At 40.4% G+C, this 20,820-nt stretch overlaps 1 protein-coding gene and 1 long non-coding RNA gene across 5 annotated transcripts in view; one reads left to right on the top strand and one right to left on the bottom strand.

The window, feature by feature from the left end:
- Positions 1-20,820, top strand: part of LOC115090793 (Golgi apparatus membrane protein TVP23 homolog B-like) — a 44,549-nt gene that overhangs the window by 9,498 nt on the left and 14,231 nt on the right. For all 4 annotated transcript variants that reach the window (XM_029600306.1, XM_029600305.1, XM_029600303.1 and 1 more), the window contains exons 2-5: positions 591-673; positions 12,616-12,760; positions 19,683-19,772; positions 20,416-20,547. In XM_029600306.1, the coding sequence (XP_029456166.1) occupies positions 591-673; positions 12,616-12,760; positions 19,683-19,772; positions 20,416-20,547 (450 nt within the window). The remainder of the gene's footprint in view (positions 1-590; positions 674-12,615; positions 12,761-19,682; positions 19,773-20,415; positions 20,548-20,820) is intronic.
- The window catches only part of LOC115090795, a 59,861-nt gene continuing 58,894 nt past the window's right edge, over positions 19,854-20,820 (bottom strand). The window contains exon 3 of the long non-coding RNA XR_003856507.1: positions 19,854-20,184. This is a non-coding gene — a long non-coding RNA (uncharacterized LOC115090795). The remainder of the gene's footprint in view (positions 20,185-20,820) is intronic.

Below are 20,820 nucleotides of genomic sequence, written 5' to 3'. Positions count from 1 at the left end.
AAAAGCAGTTTATGGACTTCTCCTATAGGAACTTATCCAAACATTTTTTAAACCCAGTTACACTAACTACTGTAACCACATCATCTGGCAATGAATTCCAGATCTTAATTAAGCATTGAATGAAAAATAATTTTCTCTAGTTTGTTAGCTACTTGCTAACTTCATAGAGTGCCCCCTAGTCCTTTTATTATCTGAGAGTAAATAATCGATTAACATTTACCTGTTCAAGTACTTTCATGATTTGGTAGACCTCTATCATATACTGTCTCTTCTCCATGCTAAATAGCCCTAACCTCTTTAGACACACAAACTCCTGGCTTTTGCCTGCTTCTGACTAGCTATTTAATACAGACACACAAACACACTAAAGAATATACCCCAGTAGTTAATTCTCCCCAAAACTTTTAAGTTCTAAAATTTCCCAAAGCAGTACTTACTGATTCTCTTCAGCCACCAGCAAGGTGATCCTCACCTTTCAGAGCTCCCACTGTTGTCTGTTTTTATAGCTCTGTGCTTTAATAGTTCTGTTCATTTGAAAGGCTGGTAATATGGTATATTATAATGCATGATTAAATATTCTTCCTTTTCAGGACAGTAATGATGAAACGGAAGATGTGTCATTGTTTGATGCTGATGAAGAAGGATCTAGGAAATCTAAAAAGTCTAAGATAAGGTACTAGACATGTATTTATTTAAAAGACTTAAGCTACCTATTCGCAATTCTATTTGGGTAACAAATTGAAAATAGATAATTCAGTTTGTACAGCTTAATTACAACACAAAGCATTTATAAGCCACACCACAGGTACCAACAACAATAAAATAAAATCAAGGACAATAAGTCAATAAAAGGTGAATTTTAAAAGCCTAATGTGTGCATCAATTAGGGGCCATGCAAATAGGTTGGGCTGGCACACCCAAGTGGATTTTAAAAGCCGCCCCAACACGCGCATATCTCCTGCAACACACACATCTTAGAACTTCTTAAAAAGAAAAAAAAAAGGCGGTGTGTGTATTGTCTGGGCAGGGCATGAGCGTTTCGAGACTTTAACCAGAAAATTGCGCATAAATTCTTGGGCGTTCCGCCACACCCCCTGCTGCTTAACTTTACTTCTGCTATGGCTGACATGTAATTGGAAGAATAGGCAGATTATCAGGGTTTTAAGAGCCAGACCTAACTAGGGAGAGAAGGAAGACTATCAAACCGGGGGGGGGGGGGGGGGGGGGGGGGGGGGGGGGGAGGTTGGAGGACTTTTCTGTTGACTGGACAAACTGGGAACAAACTGGTAAAACCGGCAAATGCATCGGCCTGCATCCCTTTTAAGATTCCTCCATTTAAGTGTAGAAGTGGTTTTTGCACGCACAGGCACACGTCCACTTAAAATTGGGCACGCTTATGCACGCAGCTAGCCTATTTTATAATGTGCACATATACACACGTATGTTATAAAGTAGCCGCATTTTTGGGCGCAGGCTGGTGAATGCGCGCCAGTGCACCGCTTTCAAAGTTACCGTCCAAGGCTGCAAAATGACACAAACAGCAACCTCTGTTTAATTTATGCAGCACCAAGTAAACGGAGCCGGCAGCACTTGCTGTTCCGAAGAAGCCTAACTGAGCCTGACGCCGATAGGGTGGCTGTGAAGCTAGATATCAGATGTAGAAGAAGAAATGAGCTTTTGAGTAACTTTCTGAAACAAAATAATGAGGGTTCAAACTTAAGCTCATCAGGAAGCAATGTCTAGAGCATGGGGCCAGCCAAGCAGAACAGATGCTTGGTGGGATTTGGGGAAGGTATGTTAAGAAGATTTCTAAAAGAATGCAGAGTTCAAATGGGATGGTACAGTATATCTTTAGTGCAGCGTTATAGCAGCAAAGGGCAAGGCCATCGAGAGCTTAATATGTTATGATGATTTTGAATTGGACAACCAAGTGACAGGTAACCAGTGAAGCCTATGTAAAATGGGTGTAATGTGCTCACGTATAAGGGCACCAACTGTTATTCGAACAGCAGGAGGAGTATTCTGAATGATTTATAACATCCTCAAAGTGGTATACAGCAGACCTAGTTAGAGGGCATTGCACTAATCTAAGATGGAAATAACAGACAATTATATAACCAGCTGGGAATCATGGTCGCTAATGAAAGGTCATAGATCTCAAAGAAGACGCAGTTTGAAAAAAAAACAGTTCCTTATCGTCCATATCAGACCCTCTGGGAGTCTTCATTTGTGTAGAAGGGAAGAGAACCCTTTCTGCATTCTGTTCCCTCCATCGCTTAGCTATCAGAGAGGGCAGGAGAGAGGAGCTGCAACATGTGTGTGAGGTCACCTGCTGAAAAACTTGGTAGAAAAGTGGAGCCATCATACTAAACGTAAGGCAAAGGTCAGGGAAGTGGTTACTTCATCTCCTGTACCTGAACCATTACAATTGCAATCACGGATAACTACTTTTTTCGCTCCCCCAACTGAATTAACTCCGGTTGATCAAGCCGCTGAAGGTCCTGGTGCAGAGTGAGCTCCAACCTCCTTGGCTGAAATATCTTTAAGTCCCGGAGCCCCGACTACTACTCCACCTCCTCAGATAATTCCTAAGGACTACTTATAAATTCAAATACCTTCTAAAGATGAAGGTGAAAGGAACCAGGTTACAATGGGGGATTTAGAAGCTGGAGCTTTAAGTAGTTGTTCCATTCTCGTTGATAAACCATCTGTAATCACTTTAGAAGCTGTTTGGCAAGCAGTGAAAGCATTGGAGATGGCTATTTTAGATTTGACTAAGGAAACCAAAGAGTCAAATGATCGTTTTCAGAAAATTGAGTCCTCTATAAATAAATCTGAGGAAAAAGTAGGTTTTATGGAGAAAAGATTAACAAATTGTGAAAGGTGGCAACAAAAATCTACTAGAGCAGAAATAATATATGACCAAAAAAATAGAAGTTTTAGAAAACACCCTGAAATACTTAAATCTTAGGATTATAAATTTTCCGAGACATCACTTAATAGCACCTCAGGATGTGTTTAGGGAATATGTACAACAAATATTGAAAATGCCCCTACAAACAATGACAGCTATCTCTAAAATCTATTATGTTCCTTTAAAATAAAAAAATAGAAGCATCAACTAGACCAGAAGAGGATTCAATGAATCTGACAGCTATTATTGAGGCTACTATAGATACAATAATAACTTCCAGGGCTACTCTCCATGTTTCCTTTGCTTTTGCTATGGATAGAGATGCAGTCTTCCGACTCTTTATGAGAAACCATTCCGCGTTATTTCATGTGGACAAGGTTTGGATGTATCCAGACCTATCCAGACAAACACAAGAAAAGAGGAGGAAGTTTATAACATTAAGGTCTGAAGTGGAAAAGAGAGGGGGGAAAATGACTCTAAAGTACCCTTGCAAATGTGAAGTGGTCTGGCAAAACCAGAAATACTTATTTTTTGGAAGCATCACAATTGCAAAGCTTTTTAGCAACTAACCCCCAGGAGATTGTAACTGTGGAACTCGAGGAAGAGAAAAAGTAAACAGTTGTGTTTCTCTTATTTTCAGTTGTTATCAGCGGGGATTTTCCCCCTGTTTTCTTCTTTAATCGCTTCAATTGATAAATCTTTTCCTGGTTATTACTACTAACTATTAGAAAAGACAGACAAAAATAATTGGTTTAATGTAAATTGAATTACTTTACTGTATTATCTGTCTGTTTTACCATTTACTTTGTTGTAATTAAAATGCATAAATAAAAAAATTAAAAAAAGTGGAGTCATGAAATCTCTGTTGTTCTTGAGGGAAAATATTTAGGACCACTTCCCTGTTTGACTATCAGAGAGAAGAGGGAGGTAAAGAGTCTTGCATACTTAACTTATTTATTTTTGGCACGAAGCGGCAATAAAGTGGATGCTAATCCAACCAAAATTTGCCAACCAGGCCCTGTTCCATGTGCACTACAGCGCTGCTTTCCACCACAGAGGCTAGGGTTCGATCTGGGGAACCCACCCAGTTTTGCTCATGGCAGGGGGCTGACTCACTGCAGTTCTGCAGAATAGTCTTCCTGAACTGGCGCGTCATGCTCCCTCACTTGCCATGTTTAAATCCCATCTAAAGACCCACCTTTTTGAAACTTCTTTTAAATCTTATGCCTGATTGTCTGTCTGCTTTTAGTCTTGACTTTCTTTTCTTTTAACCGTCTCTTGTCCTGTATGTTTGTAAGCTCTATTGAGCAGAGACGGTCTTTTTGTATGTTTGTACAGCACTGCATATGTCGTGTAGCGCTATAGAAATGTTAAGAAGTAGTAGTAATAGTACTTCGCACCCACTCACCTGGTACCTGCCTACTTACAAGCCAGGCAAGAATGCATCTGCTGACACACTGAGCCACTGTGACTTATCTGCAGCATCTTGCCTCTCTCTTTTTATTGACATACTATAAGCCAGCAGAGGGAGGGAGAATGATCATCTTAGACCCTCATGATAATCCAAATCCGGCACAAAACCATAGGAGACTGGGAGGCAGTCCAGAGATAAGGCTGTGCTGCAAGCATTTTTTTTTTTTTTTAAATTATTGCCTCCCTGTTGCTCTCCCAGAATACAAGGAGAGTATACTGATAGTAGCTCCTGCTGCCAGACCCACCAAGGAAACAGTCACCCAGGAGCACCAATTGGGTGCTTTGACCCATTGGGATGGGAACTCAGACCCCAACTGAGTCTGTTCCCAAGGGGGAAGGGAGAATCAGTCCTACCAGGACCATTACCCAGAGCATCCCCAAGACTCTGCCCATGTTCCACCGTGAACCTGGGCCTAAAATGCCTTCCCAGGAGCGGCCTACTCATAGTTGAAGCACCAGTTCATGTGTCTGCACCATTTGCTGGAAACAGAGGAATACTGAAGAAGCTGCAGACAGCACCAGACTCCTGTAGGGGAAGTAAAATCAGCTTTAAGGTTTTTTTTTTCTCTGTCTCCATCTGCTGTAAGGGGGGGGGGGGGCATAACCCACATTTTGGGACTAGTTTGTTAGTACTAAAGGAAAGGAAATGAACAGGTATATTTTTAAATTTCACCTTGAATCGGTTCCGTTCTGATAGGCAATTCTACGTAGAGAGACTTTAGTTAGGGGTACCATTAAAGGTTACTCTTTGGACATTTTAGAATACCATGTCACATAAATTAACACATCAGTGCCACTAAGGATGATGCATTATATTGAGCTCAGATAATTATTTATGAGATCAAAATGACCACAATAATCTATCAGAGAGATGTTCTCAAAAAATATAATTTTTATTTTACATGAGAAAAGTATACAATTCAATTGACAAATTTAATTGATCAAATCTCAACAAATTGTCAGATCAGTTAATTTGTCCAATTAGGTCATGATACAATAATAAGTATGAATCAAATGGGTGCTTTCCAATATGAGTTAGAACAGCCAAGCCTCCAGCGTGGAAAACTGAAAATAATATAACGGCCCTGAGTGACTGGACTTCATTGTTTTTATTCCTTTAGTCTAGGTTGCAGATCATGGTTTATAAATTCGAATAACTAACCTAGAACCTCTGATTGCTACATGTATTAGTCAAGAAGCTCTTTGATCTTCCATCAGATCTACATACGGCAAGACATCTGATCATAGCTCATCAGTCTGACAAAAAGACATTTGATCTCACATGCCAAAGCATAACATAGGATGAGCATAATCTCCTAATCTGCAAGCTTCTTAAAACTTTTAATGTTTAAATGCAGTACTAAGATGTAGTGAATATATTTATTTTAAGTTCAGAAGAATATAATTCATTATTTATTTTATTCAGGTCCTGTGTTACCTTGAGAGAGAAGTTCTGGGAACTCTGCCATACTTAGGTCATTAATCACAGAGATACAGAGCACTGGCTAATTTCCCAGTTCTTTAAAGGAAGGAAAAAAATAATAGAACTAGATCTGTTTTACATTTAAAAATAACTTGTGCACTGATCACTTTTAAGTCTAAAGAATAATTCAGAACAATGTAAAATAATTCTGAATGAATAATTCATACCTCTTACATTTTTTAAAGGTAAAGAGGAACCAGATACTATGTCTACCTTTTTTCACCACAGTATTTATATGTTGGTGGAATGTAGAGTCAAGTAAGATGCCCAGATTTCGAGCCTGATCACAAATCAAAATAACAGCATCCTCAAACAAGGATCTGGGATTTTCTGTCCATAAGCAGGGCTGAATTAGCCATGATCTGTGGATGAAGCCCTCTGATGGCACTGGATGGAATTGTCTCCCCAAGCTATTAGAGTTTTCATCTCTACTGGCCATGCACAGGAATTCCCGTGCAAGCATCATATCAGCTCCTCAGTCTGTTTCTGTCTGTGCTCTTCAAGGTGAATCAATCTCTACAATGTTGGGCATTATTTCCCCTTTTTTCCTTGCTAAGCAAGCCCAACAACAGCACTTTTCAGTGCTACTTCCCATTAAGAGAGTCTCCAAAAAAAAAGAGAGAGAGAGAGAAAAAGAACAGACTTCATGTTGAAAAGATCTGCCAGTGGCTTCAAGGCCTGCTCCTTTGGCCAAATCATGTTGCCATGACCACTGCAACTTTGCCTGGGGCCAACTGCCCTGCTTGTGATTGCATATCCCCATGGGCGTAAAGAGCAAGGGTGACAACGATCAAATCACTCTGGCCCCAACTCAGACATTGCTCATTTTCCACCTCAGGGATTGGCAAAATTAAGTCTTTGGAAGTCAGCACCTCTTGTAGGGGAGAGCAGGGCCGACAGAGCCGAACAAAATCTATTCCACTGCATGGTGCGTCGATGGAAGTGACTGATCGACCCCGTAAGCAAAAGCATGAGGAGGCCTCCACACAAGTGACACCCGGGCAAATAAAGAAGCCCTATTCATTGACGCAGCATCGATCCATGAAGCACTTAAAACACCCGACATGCTCTGTGTTAAAACAGCTGAGACACGAAGCTGACACAATGCACCTCCTCAAAGTTGACATGCACAACACAGACCCCCACTCCGTTGACATACAAAGAAGGCCATTCAAAGCACCTGCCAAGTAAGCTCACGATGCATCCACAAAAGGCTGCCAAACCATTGGCGCCTCCAGCACCAGGGATAACCTCCCATTCTCCAGCCACTGTCAGTTAGCTGGCTTCTCGGCCACAACCAGCTCGGATAATGAACCAGACCCTTTCACTCTGTCGTCCCTCTCAATAGCGTCAAAGAGATCACAGTGAGGGGACTCCTGCTTGCCTTCCACACCAGAGGGTACATTATGACATTGCTTCCAAGGAGTGACCCGATGCTTCATCTGCCACCCCCTCTGATTAGGGCATGTTCTCTCCTCTTGTAGCCCACTTTCTAACCACTTGAAGGAGAACTAATATTGATTTCAGAAGAGGATGCCCCTCCTTGGACTCCAGGGCTTTCTTGACAGCGGGACCTACCATTTGGAATGCCATACCTCCAGACCTCAGACAGGAACCTTGTCTATTGACTTTTGCGGTCACATCTGCATGCCGGGTGAGTGAACTTCACTCACTAGTTCACCTTCCCCCTCCCCCCCTCCACTTACAGTTCTTCCATGACAAAGTAGTCTGGTGAACACATCCTAAGTTTCTGCCATAGGTGATTTCAGCTTTCCTCTTGAACCAGTCTATCAGGTTACCCACCTTCTATCCAAAACCTCATGCACATGAAGTCAAAAAAACTTCTACACACGCTCGATTGTAAATGAGCTTTGTCTTATAAACCTCATACATAAGCGTACCAAAAGTCTATGACCCAAACAGATCAGGCATAGCAATACTTAAACTCTAATTAGATAACTTTCTGTATCCAAAATGCTACACAGCAGCTGTTTTTGACCTCTCGGACTCAGTCAGAACTCACCAAGTGTGTGCAACCGCTGCATCCATAGTGTACCTGAAGGAAGTTCTCATCGGGGACATCTGCATAGCTGCCACCTAGTCATCCGTACATACTTTCACTTCCTACTACTGTCTGGAACTTTAGCTTTTGTGGACAGTGCGGTGGGACATGCCATTTATGGCACTCAGAGTCCAGGTAGTCTGCTCTCCACTGAGGGGTCCAGGTTGCAAAAAAAAAAAATTGGCAATAGCAACTCGCTGCAACCCTCAGCTAAGGGACTCCTTACTGATCATGGCTAATTCAGCCCTGGTTATCGACAGAAAAAAGCAAGTTTGCTTAGTGTAGATGGTATTTTCTGTAGATAGGATAAATTAGCCATGAGATGCCCACCTTCCTCCCTCGATAGCAGACTCTCACTTCGTTTTACAGCTTTGGAATGAACTGAGATGACGCTGTCCATATTGAAACTCCTATGTATGCCCAGTAGAGCTGAAAGCTCTTAAAGCTTGGAGAGACAGTTCCATCCAGTGCCACCAGATGGCGTTATCCACAGATCATGGCTTTATTCATCCTGCTATCTAGAAAACACCGTTTACAGCAAGCAAACTTGCCTCTCCGAGGAGTGATGACCGAACTGAATTATTTCAGTTTTAGACAGATTAAGAGAGCATAATAGCTGAAAGCCATTGGATATCTTGACAAGGGCATCCCTAACAAGAAGAAATGGGAATGTAAAACTGAATGTTGTCAATGTAAATATTATAGTTTCCATCAAAGTTTAATACTTTGCACAATGGAAATATGTAAAAGTTAAATAATGTGGCTGAAAGCGCTGAGCTTTAAGGCACAGCCATAGATATAGGAACAGGCAGGGATCTGATACCACTGAATGTAACATATCAAAAACAATGAGGAAAACCACTTGTGAAAAGTAGGAGAGATACCTATAGAATGGAGACGCATGAGTAGAATGCCATGATTGAAGGTGTCAAATGCTGCAGATGTGTCAAGGAGGACTAAGAAAAATTCAATGCTGGAGTCAAAGCCGCAGTGAAAAACACTGATGCTAGAAAATAGAAGAGATTTAGTGCTGTGGCCGGTTTGAAAACCAAATTGGTTATCATCTGGGAAACTGATGGTCAAACTGCTGCAACTGCTGTAAAACAATTTTTTAATGACTTTAGTTAAAAAAAGGTGAAATGAGATGGCACTATACTTGTCCACACTAGTGGCATCAAGGTTGGACCATGTAGCTATATGTTGTACCTGATGTGTTTGAAGTAGTTTGTTTTTATTTTGTTTTGTTTTTTTAATGAATTTTTATTGAATGTATTTGCCTTCATGCATGAATTTTTGTGTGTATAAGTCATGTTTACATATTTGTGATGTAAAATTTCAGATTTACAGATATTAGAATATATTTTTATATCTTATATATCTTCCGGCCACATATATATATATATATATATATATATATATATATATATCTTCCGGCCACAGATCCAGCTAACTTCCGCCCAATAGCCAATTTGCCAATGATCGCCAAAATTATGGAAAAGATAGTCAATAGACAACTATCAGAGTACCTGGAAGAAAACTACATTCTTGCACCTTCCCAGTACGGTTTTCGTAAATCGTTAAGCACTGAATCCCTACTTATCTCTCTCACCGACAATATTCTAACTAATATGGATAAAAAACAACCTCACCTCCTTATACTTTTAGATCTCTCTGCGGCTTTTGACACTGTCAACCATTCATCTTTATTACAAGGTCTGATAGACATAGGCATTAAGGGAACAGTACTCAGCTGGTTCAAGTCCTTCCTGGTTAATAGACAATTCAAGGTAAAGATAAACAACAAAGAATCACACCCGGTCCCAGCAAATCAAGGAGTCCCTCAAGGTTCCTCCCTCTCTCCAACCCTTTTCAACATTTACCTTCTCCCTCTCTGTCGTCTTCTTAATAATCTAAACCTAACACACTACATTTACGCGGATGACATCCAAATACTCATCCCAATCTCAGAATCCCTACACAAAACCTTGATTCACTGGAATAATTGCTTGCAACTAATCAATCATCTTCTATCCAGTCTCAGCCTTATTCTCAACAACAACAAAACCGAGATCTTAATTATCAATCATGACGTTAATAACAATCTAATATACCCAGCTGTCCCACTCATTTCTACCACTCCTATAATTAATCACTCACCATATGTACGTGATCTAGGCGTCATGATAGATAATCAGCTTAACTTCAAAAAATTTATAAGCACCACCACTAAAGACTGCTTCTATAAACTTCTTGTCCTGAGAAAATTGAAACCACTTCTCCACTTCAATGATTTTCGGATGGTTCTACAAGCCATTATTCTAACAAAAATCGATTATTGCAACTCGCTCCTTTTTGGTCTCCCTACCTCATCCATCAAACCCCTCCAGATGATTCAAAACTCTGCAGCTAGAATCCTTACCAATACAAATAAAAGAGACCATATAACCCCCCATACTAAAACTCCTCCACTGGCTGCCTATTAAGCAAAGGATTCTCTATAAAGTATACACAGCAATTCATAAATCTATTTACAACATATCCCCACTCCACTTAAGTACCCAACTTCGTTTTCACTCTTCATCTAGACCTATCAGAGGAGCTTATAAAGGCACACTCTATGTTCCTTCAACAATATCCTTACATCAGAAACGTACCATCTCTTTAGCAGGACCCGTCCAATGGAACATGCTCCCGCCAGACATCCGCCTTGAGATCTGCTTCGCTTCCTTCAAAAAGAAAATTAAAACCTGGCTCTTTAGCCAAGCTTTTCCAGAACTTTGATTATTTTTTACCTCCAGCTATCAAGATTTTCTCACCATCGCAATCCCTTCTGCAGATCACATTTATCTTAGACAATTACGCCTTATTTTATGATTTGGTTTCTCAAAAGACTATACAATTTTCTCAATGTTATTTTTCGAACCTGTTTTCCATGTTTTCCAAGTTCTATAACCTTGTTATATGTACCGCCTCTTGGCGTAATTTTTATGTTTCAATGTAAACCGATGTGATCTGTATTTTAATACAGGAACACCGGTATATAAAAATCTAAAAATAAATAAATAAATAAATATTTTTTAAATTACATCTTATCCCCTGATTTTCTCCTCTTTGTACTCCCTCCACTCCCTAATTAGCAAGGCCAAGCAACACACACATGCTTGCTGGGCAGGAGGGCTTAAAGTTCTCCCCACCTTTTGCCAGTAGGGGTCACTGCACTAATGGTAGCCATCTTCCCTCCTTCCTGGGCTGCTTCTCACCTCCTTTATGCACCCGCCTCCTGCTGGCATCATTGGACAGCAGATTTGTATGTGAGTCTGCTTGTCTGGATTGTTGCAGCCTGAGTCTTGGGGCCAGCACAATATTAGGTACATTTTTATAATTATATATATTGCTGATGATTGAAACTTTATTTTTACACTCTCCCTCTTTGCATATATGTATTCATTTGCTACCGAGATTATACATAGCACTACAAAGAAAAATTTGCGTGCTTTTGATCTAAACTTGAATATGAAGGGTGAGTTGTTTAAATGGCACCTAAGGAGAGGTAGACTGGCAAATAATCCTGGAGTTTCCAGGTATCACAGCACTGTTATGCCATGCTCTGACCAAATCCTTAGATTTTCAATTTGTACAGTGTGTAATCTTTCTTTTATAGTAGCATTTTCTAAACTAGTCCAAAGGTATCTGATTTTTTTTTTTTAATACTTGTACTGTGCATCTTATCTAATGACTATTTATTTTTGTTATCCTCTAGGGTGTTATTCTTCTAACTAGCAGGTTAAAAGTCAAAATTGTGCAGTCTCTCTTGTCAGCTTTTTCTGTAGGAGCAAGTCTTGTCGCTCTTTTTCTTACAATTTTAATGTTGTGGCAAGCAGTTAACATGGTGAATGAATACCCAGGAATCCATGAAGCTCCATTGGTTATAATTAGAGGGTCTTGTATTAGTGCAGTACACTGTAATGGTATCTCTTTTCTGGCTTGACCTATTTTTATTGTATACTTTTCTGATACAACAAAAGTAAAGCTACGAGTTGTGCCCATGTCACTGTTGGATGCGTTGATGCTTGTCTTGCATCAAAGGGGCATTTCCAGTTTGAAACTGAAGATTAAGGTTAGCTGTTTTGACACACTACATCAATGGTGTAAAGTTCTGTTCTTTATTAGGGAAATTAGTTTAATAAAAAAAAGCAAACACCAATTAGAGCTGGCATCTTGGCCCCACAAATAAAATGGCCAGCACCTTCATCCCTGTCCTTCCCCTTCCTCCATGGACCTAATTCTTCTCCAACTGCGAGGAAAGTGTTTGGGGGGGGGGGGGGGGGTCAGTCCTGCAGCAGGCATTGAGCACAGGTATAATGGTCCTGCTAGCCACCAACCTTCCTCAGTTTATACAGTCAGCCTGACCAGATAGGAGCCAGTTGAAAACCTTACGACCAATAGTGATTCATCCAGTCATTAATAGTCAGGTTATGAATATTATAGCATGAACTGTGATTCCTGCAGTATGAGTTTGACTCCGTTCTACTTCTACTTCTGACTCTGTCTTTTCATCTATCTTTTTTTTTTTTTAATGCATTTTCTTCAACTAACTGCAGTGCTCTTGTTTCCAAGACTTCAGACCTTTTGAAATGTGTTTATTAGAAGTGAATTCATGGTGCTTCCGTCCTTTATTTGTAGACACCCTGTGGCCTCCTTTTTCCACCTGTTCTTCCGAGTCAGTGCAATACTTGTCTACTTTCTGTGCGACTTATTCAGCAGCAGCTTCATTGCGTGCATGGTAACTATTATCTTGCTGCTGTCGTGTGACTTCTGGACAGTAAAGGTAAGTTTTTCCTTTTCCTGTAGCTGGGATTTGGTGTGGGGGCGGCTAACTTAATCTTTTACATTTGCACACAGTGAATGAGCACAAGCACATTTTTTTCTCAGTATTTACAATTAGTCTGAATGCCATGATCTGAACATTTTAAAGAACAGTGACCACTACTAGTAAAGACTGGAACAAGAAGGTAGTAGTCAGACAAAAAGTAATGGGGTAGATTTTCAGAGGGTTACGCGCGTAACCCCCGAAAACCTATCCCAAACCCCCCCCCGTGCGCGCCGAGCCTATCTTGCATAGGCTTCCGGCACGCGCGTAAGTCCCGGGGCTTTCCTGGGGGGGGGGGGGCATGTCGGGGGGCATGTCGCGACCACGTCATCGGGGGGGGGGGGGGCGTGTCGAGGGGCGTGATGCGGCCGGCGCGTCATCGGGGGCGTGGCCGCGGCCTCCGGACCAGAACATGGCGTGGCAGCCGGCCCGGTGCGCGCAAAGTTACGCCTGCCTCGAGCAGGCGTAACTTATTCAACAAGGGTGGGGGGGGGTGTAGATAGGGCCGGGGGGGGGGGGGGTTAGGGAAGGGAAGGTGGGGGGAGGCCGAAGAAAAGTTCCCTCCGAGGCTGCTCCGATTTCGGAGCGGCCTCTGAGGGAACGGGGCTAGCCTTGCGCGCGCCAACCCCGGATTTTAATGGATACGCGCGGCTACGCGCGTATCTATTGAAATCCCGTGTACTCTTGTTCGCGCCTGGTGCGCAAACAAAAGTACGCGTGTGCGCAAATTTATAAAATCTACCCCATTGTGAATTATCACCTGAACTTGTAAGTTTCACTACCACTAGGTCTTTTTTGTTTTTCACTTTTCTAGTTGTAAGTATAAAGGAGTGCCAACAAAGAGCACTCTAGTGTTATCAATAATCCAAAAAAGTACCCAGAGCACACTGGTGAAATTTATTATAAAATAATCCCCAAATTATTTTAATTTATTTTTTATCATTTTTCTATTAGTATTTTAGTTTTTTAAACTAATAGGAACAATTTTTATTCTGTTATTTATCCCAAGCATAAAGAATTTGTCTCCCTAAGTATGTTCTCTCAATTCATCATGAAGAATTTTTCTTATGCAAGGGAAAACCTCAGACTGCCATTACAGAAAACTTAAACTTCTGCAGTTCTAGCATCGAGCTTACACGCAAGCTGCCATCATAGGACAAAAAAACCTTTCACAAGATTATTTTATTCTTCAAAAAAATTTTCTTATGGCAGTGAATGCTTGTCTTCCCACAATGTTCAGTTATGCTTGGGTTTCATACTCAGAAACGTCGTAGTTTTCTATTTAAAGTCCAGTAATGCAGGAATATTGTTTCTTATCTTTGACAAACAAAATGCCGACATGGCCATGTTTGCTGCTATAAACACATTGCATCAGGGCTAGATTTAAAACGCCATTTTTCCACAACTTTCATCTGCTCCTCTCTTGCCCAAAATGGGCATCTTTATATCGCCAGTTAGCCATTTATATTGTTAAATTTTCAGTAATCTGTCGAAATAGCTTTTGAATATCAAACTCAATATTGCAGTTTTATTGGACTTTAAATAGGAAACTGCTACATTTCTGACCATGAAACCCAAGCGTTATTGAACATTGTGGGAAGACAAGTGTTCATTGACATAAAAAATTATTCTGAAGAATAAAATAATCGTGAGAGAGGGTTTTTTGTCCTATTGTTGGCTGGACCAACAATTTGGAATAATTTACCAAAAGAATTAAGATTAGAAACGAACATGAGACAATTTAAGAAAAAAATCAAAACTTGGTTTATACAAGCAAGCCTTTGGGACAGATATAATTGAGACAGAATAAGCATTTTCAGTAACAACAGAACTACCAAGTGAAAATATATTCCGGAATTCCTTTTGAAAATGAAGTAGAAATAAAAACATAGAATATCTTGGTTAGATAAGTATCCACCCCATGTACTTCTAAAGCAGTTCAAGTGTTTGGCCCCACTTATGTTAAATTGTACTGTTTCACATGATTTCAGGATAAATTCAGCAGTTACACTACTCTACTCTAAGGAGAGATCTAAGTGAATTTCAAAGCAAAGGTTCAACCATGAGCACCAAGAACTCTGGGAGTTGTGGAAAGGCATAGATCTGGGATGGATATAAAAGAATTGAAAAGTCCTTGAAGTTCATTTTGAGCACTGTGAAAGATGATTATTAAGAAGCGGAAGGTGTTTGACACCACCAAGAAGACTCTGCCTAGATCGACTCTGCAAACTAGATGACCGAGGAAAGAAGAGACAGATTAGGGAGGCAACCAAGAGGCCAGTGGCAACTTTGAAAGAGTTACAGGCTTCCATGACCAAGACTGGTGAAAGTGTGCATGTGACAACAGTATCCCAAGCACTCCACAAATTGGCCTGTATGATAAGGTGGCAAGAAGGAAGCCATTACTCAAGAATGCCTACCTTGAATCCTGTTGACATACTACAAAGGAACACTTGGGATACTGTGTAACCATGTGGCAAAAGGTTTGTTATTTGACAAAACTAAAATAGAATGTTTTTGCTGGAAGAACTTTTTGTCTAGAATGCAAAGTGTTACATTTGGTGCATACCCAATACAGCACGTCATTCCAAAGAATACTGCAGAGCGTAGTGGTGGGAGCATCATGTTATGGGGCTTTTTCTTGTCTGCAGGGACTGAGGCAATTATCAGGACAGAAGAGACAATGAATGGAGAAAAGTCCTTGAGGAAAACCTGCTGCCTTATGCAAGAAAGCTGAAATTGGGATGGAGATTAACATTTCAGCATGACGACTGGAAGCATGCAGCCACTGGAGTAGCTAAGGAACAAATTGATAAATATCCTAGCATAATCCATTCTGAGTCCTGACCTCAATCTAGTCGAAGATCTGTGGCATGACTTGAAGATCACTATCATTAGTACTTCCCAAGGAACTTGACAGAGTTTGAACATTTTTGTAAAGAAAAATGGTATACTATTGATAAAGTTAAGTTTGCAAAATTGGTGAACCCCTATTCAAACAGACTCACAGGTGTAATAGCTGCCAAAGGTGCTTCATCCAAATATTGACTCAGGAGGGAAGGTGAAGACTTATCCAGTTGGATTTCAGTTTTGTTTTTGGATACATATATGCCTTGTCCCCCAGTAAAACATGTTTGGCCCTGAATGTGTGCAATATGGAATATTGATAGGGAAGCACCTCATTTACGTGCATGCAAGTGTGACATACTAACACAAATTTTGTAAAAAAAAAATTTCTAGGGGGATGTAGACTTTCAGTAGTCACTATATAGCCATTTCAGTTGATAAGACATCTCCACTTGGCTTCAACAGAGGACATGTTATAGCACTATAATCCATTTTTTATCCAGCATGGTGTGACCTAGATTATTGTAAAGCCACTGTAGTCCTTTCAAAACGAATCACAAAAAAATCAGCAGCTTCTGCAATCATATTTATAAAAGGATATCATAAATCTTCCATTCAATATCCAAATTCATCTCCTTAGGGGCTATTTGTTTAAGCTACCTATCCAACTCTATTTCAAACATGTTGGCTGATAATGTCTATCACACCCACACATGTCATGATATGCCAGGTCAATGATGAAAGATTTCATGTCATCAGAAGAATGTCCCACCATCAGAGCCTGTGTCCCATGTCCCAAAGTTTCTACCATCAGAGCCTGTTATTTTTATTCTTAGCCACCACCTATTTTAGATTATTCATGTCCTAATTGTTTGTTTCATTTTGCCTGCTTGTAAAAATGGGCACTCACATTATTATGCAGTTGGCATATGAAAAGGAACAATTAAAAAATAAATAAATAAAAATTACATTTCTGTGTATTTTCCATGGCATTTAAAAATACATTTTTAAAAATGAACAGTAAGGGGATTTGTGAATATATTCTTGAGCTACAGTCTGATAATTGATAGGCTGGTTTTATGAAGTTTGCCAAAAGTTTTTAAATTGCTTAAGTGGTGGTGACCTGGATTGCAAATTGGTTGACGGACAGAAGACAATGTGTGATGGTTAACGGAACTTTCTCTGAAGAGAGAGCGGTTTTAAGTGGTGTACCGCAAGGATCGGTTTTGGGACCGGTCCTGTTCAATATCTTTGTGAGCGACATTGCGGACGGGATAGAAGGTAAGGTTTGTCTTTTTGCGGATGACACTAAGATCTGCAACAGAGTGGACACGCCGGAAGGAGTGGAGAGAATGAGACGGGATTTAAGGAAACTGGAAGAGTGGTCAAAGATATGGCAGCTGAGATTCAATGCCAAGAAGTGCAAAGTCATGCATATGGGGAGTGGAAATCCGAATGAACTGTATTCGATGGGGGGGGGGGGAAAGGCTGATGTGCACGGAGCAGGAGAGGGACCTTGGGGTGATAGTGTCTAATGATATGAAGTCTGCGAAACAGTGCGACAAGGCGATAGCAAAAGCCAGAAGAATGCTGGGCTGCATAGAGAGAGGAATATCGAGTAAGAAAAGGGAAGTGATTATTCCCTTGTACAGGTCCTTGGTGAGGCCTCACCTGGAGTACTGTGTTCAGTTCTGAAGACCGTATCTACAAAGAGACAAAGACAAGATGGAAGCGGTACAGAGAAGGGTGACCAAGAAGGTGGAGGATCTTCATCGGATGACATACGAGGAGAGATTGAAGAATCTAAATATGTACACCCTGGAGGAAAGGAGGAGCAGGGGTGATATGATTCAGACTTTCAGATACTTGAAAAACTTTAATGATCCAAAGACAACGACAAACCTTTTCTGTCGGAAAAAAATCAGTAGAACCAGAGGTCACGAGCTGAGGCTCCAGGGAGGAAGACTAAGAACCAATGTCAGGAAGTATTTCTTCACGGAAAGGGTGGTGGATGCTTGGAATGCCCTTCCGGAGGAAGTGGTGAAGTCTAAAACTGTGAAAGACTTCAAAGGAGCGTGGGATAAACACTGTGGATCCATCAAGTCTAGTGGGCGTAAATATAGAGGAGGCATTCAAACACTGCACGGAGCGGCAGTAGCCACAGAGGCATTCACGGAGCGCAATGCCAGTGGCCAGTAGTTGGTGTTCCACCTTCAGGCAGCAAAACACTGCACGGAGCGGCAGTAGCCACAGAGGCATTCACGGAGCGGGATGCCAGTGGCCAGTGGTTTGTGTTCCACCTTCACGGAGCGGAAGGATGGAGGGCTGCCATCTCCAAAAAAAAACAAACAAACAAACAAAACAGAGGTGGGTAAGAGTATGGGGCAGGGGTGTGGCCGCTTGTTGCAGCGGTTGCTACCCCTGATTGAGCTGGATGTTCACTGGGATGTGGATACGGCGCTGCTCTCTGCATTGGTGGAGGGGTGGAAGGGAATTGGGGCCGGAGGGTGCTGGAAGCCAATAGTGACGGGTGGGAGGGAGAAAAAAGGGGGGGGGGGGGGAAGATAATAAAAAAAATGGATAAACTGCGTAGCTTGCTGGGCAGACTGGATGGGCCGTTTGGTCGTCTTCTGCCGTCATTTCTATGTTTCTATGTTTTGATTGATTCTAGTTGAGGACACTAAATTCTATACTGCTTTTTTTTTTTTTTTTCTTGCACAGTTTTCCATGCAGTACTTTTTTGCATGGTGATTTGAATACCAGGCTTTGATTCCGATTGAAGCCATGCATCATGAGTTGAAAACTTGTTTCTGATTCTTTGACCTTGGGGCAAGTAGCTTTGTTTTCTAGTGTCGCTGGAACCTGGCTGAAAAGAAGGTGTTTTACATAATCTGGCTTTCCCAGTCAACAGATTTAAATTATGTAATTTTAAATTAAGTTTGAAAACCATGGGAGAGCACAATTCAGTAATTAAGCATCTGCATCAAAAATCTTCAGTTTATTATGAGAAAATTGTCAGATTGTTCCTAAACAAAGCTCCTGCCAGATCTGAGATTGAAATCTTTCATTTTGCAGAATATTCAGCATATTTTGTTGACTTCATGAGAGAGAATTATTATCCACAACAAAATTAACTGAGGCCTGTGGCATTGCATCAGAAATGAAATTGAGCAGACTAGATGGGCCTTTTCAGTCCTTACCTGCCCTCATATTCTGTTTCTGTTGTGTTAAGAATTTTAGACTCGTGTTTCTACTTGTGTTAAATCAGATTATCTTGCATATGCATTTTCTGCTGCTTTCATTGCCTGTATGTAGGAGAGAGACATCAGACTGCGTGTGATGTTCCTTTTTGATTTCAGAGACAGGTTTTCTTGCTATGAATTTGGCTAAGGGTTTATTTGGTTGAGTGTTTATTTTTGAGATGCAGGTTTGTTCTTTTATGTACATAACTAGACAAAAATAATTGCAGATGTATCCTCAGTTGAATACGGTATATCATGAATGTTTAACAACCGCATATTTATATTCAATTACATGAAACTGTATATGGCTTCCTCAACTTTATCTTTATTTTCTTGAGAGGTCCAGGAGGCTGATCTTGGGTATATAAGTATTTAATATTGGAATTGCAATACATGAGCTTAAAAGACAGTTTTAAGAGTGATACTTTTATTACTAAAACAAGAACTAATTGTAATTATTCATCTGCCTCAGAAGGAGAAATGACTGAGCTAGCCATGTTGAATTTTGGACCCAGGAGATTTACATTGATAACAAAACTAATTGCCTAGGAATAATGATAAGCAGTATGTAATATTTAATAAATAAACGATTCCTTTGGCTTGAAAAAAGTTTATTTTTCTTTTTATAAGATTTTAATTTGATGGCATTGATGAGTTTCGCAAACCAAAAATAAGATACAGGGTTAACATAGGCAAAACCGGAGAGGTGGTAGTTGTGTGCAGTGAGTTGACAAACATACAAAAACAACAGATTATGTTTAATACTAGCTTAGTTTTGAACTCTTTTGCAGAATATTACTGGAAGATTATTGGTTGGCCTTCGCTGGTGGAACCAGGTAGATGACGATGGGAAAAGTCACTGGATATATGAAGCTAGGAAGGTAAGTAGTAAAATGTGCTACTCTTTAAAATCAAAATTATATATTGTCATGCAATATCCTGTTTTCAGCCTACCGGTACAGTAAAATTTAGCAGTTTATCTATTTTTTTTTTCCTTTTTGGGGGATTTGGATAATTTCTTAGTGAAAAACCTTAAGGCACATACTTCAATTAAAACATCTTTTATTCTGTCACTGTATAAAACAACTCAGCTTGTCCATTGGTTGCTTTAACAAATCTCCTTAAAATCTTTCATTAGTTAATTGAATATATATGAAAAATAAGAATAAACAAACATTAGAAACTTTACTGGTGCTACTGAAGGTACTTTTATGTTTTTGCCCTCGAAGTATGAAGTCTCCTTTGTAAGAGTGATTGGCAGCTGGTTGAGTTTCTTCTTTTTTGGATGCACCACTGTAAAATATATTTGAGAATAAATATCACTATTAATAGCTAAAGTAGAGTTTCACATTGTTATGGAAAGAAGAGAACCAGAGTGTGAGTTCCCAGGTGCCAGCCTAAATATTCACTCCACTTTTGTTCTAGTTGCTACGTGTTAATGCTCTTACATTTTTATTGGCTAAGGAGAGCTAAATTACAATTTTATTTTTTCATCTGACATTCATTTTTTTTTTTTTTTTTTAGACATCAGCACAAGGGAAAAGAGCCGCTTCAGATGCTGAATCCCGGATCTTCTGGCTGGGGCTTATCACATGTCCTATTATCTGGGTGATATTTGCCTTCAGTGCCCTGATTTCATTTAAAGTGAAATGGCTAGTAAGTTTCAGGACAATTCTGGGGCAAGGCGTAAATGCTGAGTTTGGAAGAATATGAAATGTTTAAGAAATCCAGCATTTTGATTTCTCAGACTGCATCTTGTGATTCTGCACCAAAATTATCCCCCATTCCCACCCTCCTCCCCAACCATTATTTTAATATCTCCCAACTGAGCCCAGCTGTTTCAGCCAAAGGCCCTGAATCTGGCTTCTAGATGTCACTGTTGAGTGATGGCTGAGACTCCGTCCCGTAGGTACTGTGAACACCACTTCC

Source organism: Rhinatrema bivittatum, chromosome 4 (assembly GCF_901001135.1).
Source record: "Rhinatrema bivittatum chromosome 4, aRhiBiv1.1, whole genome shotgun sequence".
NCBI classification, from domain to species: Eukaryota; Metazoa; Chordata; class Amphibia; order Gymnophiona; family Rhinatrematidae; genus Rhinatrema; species Rhinatrema bivittatum.
This window is presented reverse-complemented; position numbering and strand designations above follow the sequence as displayed.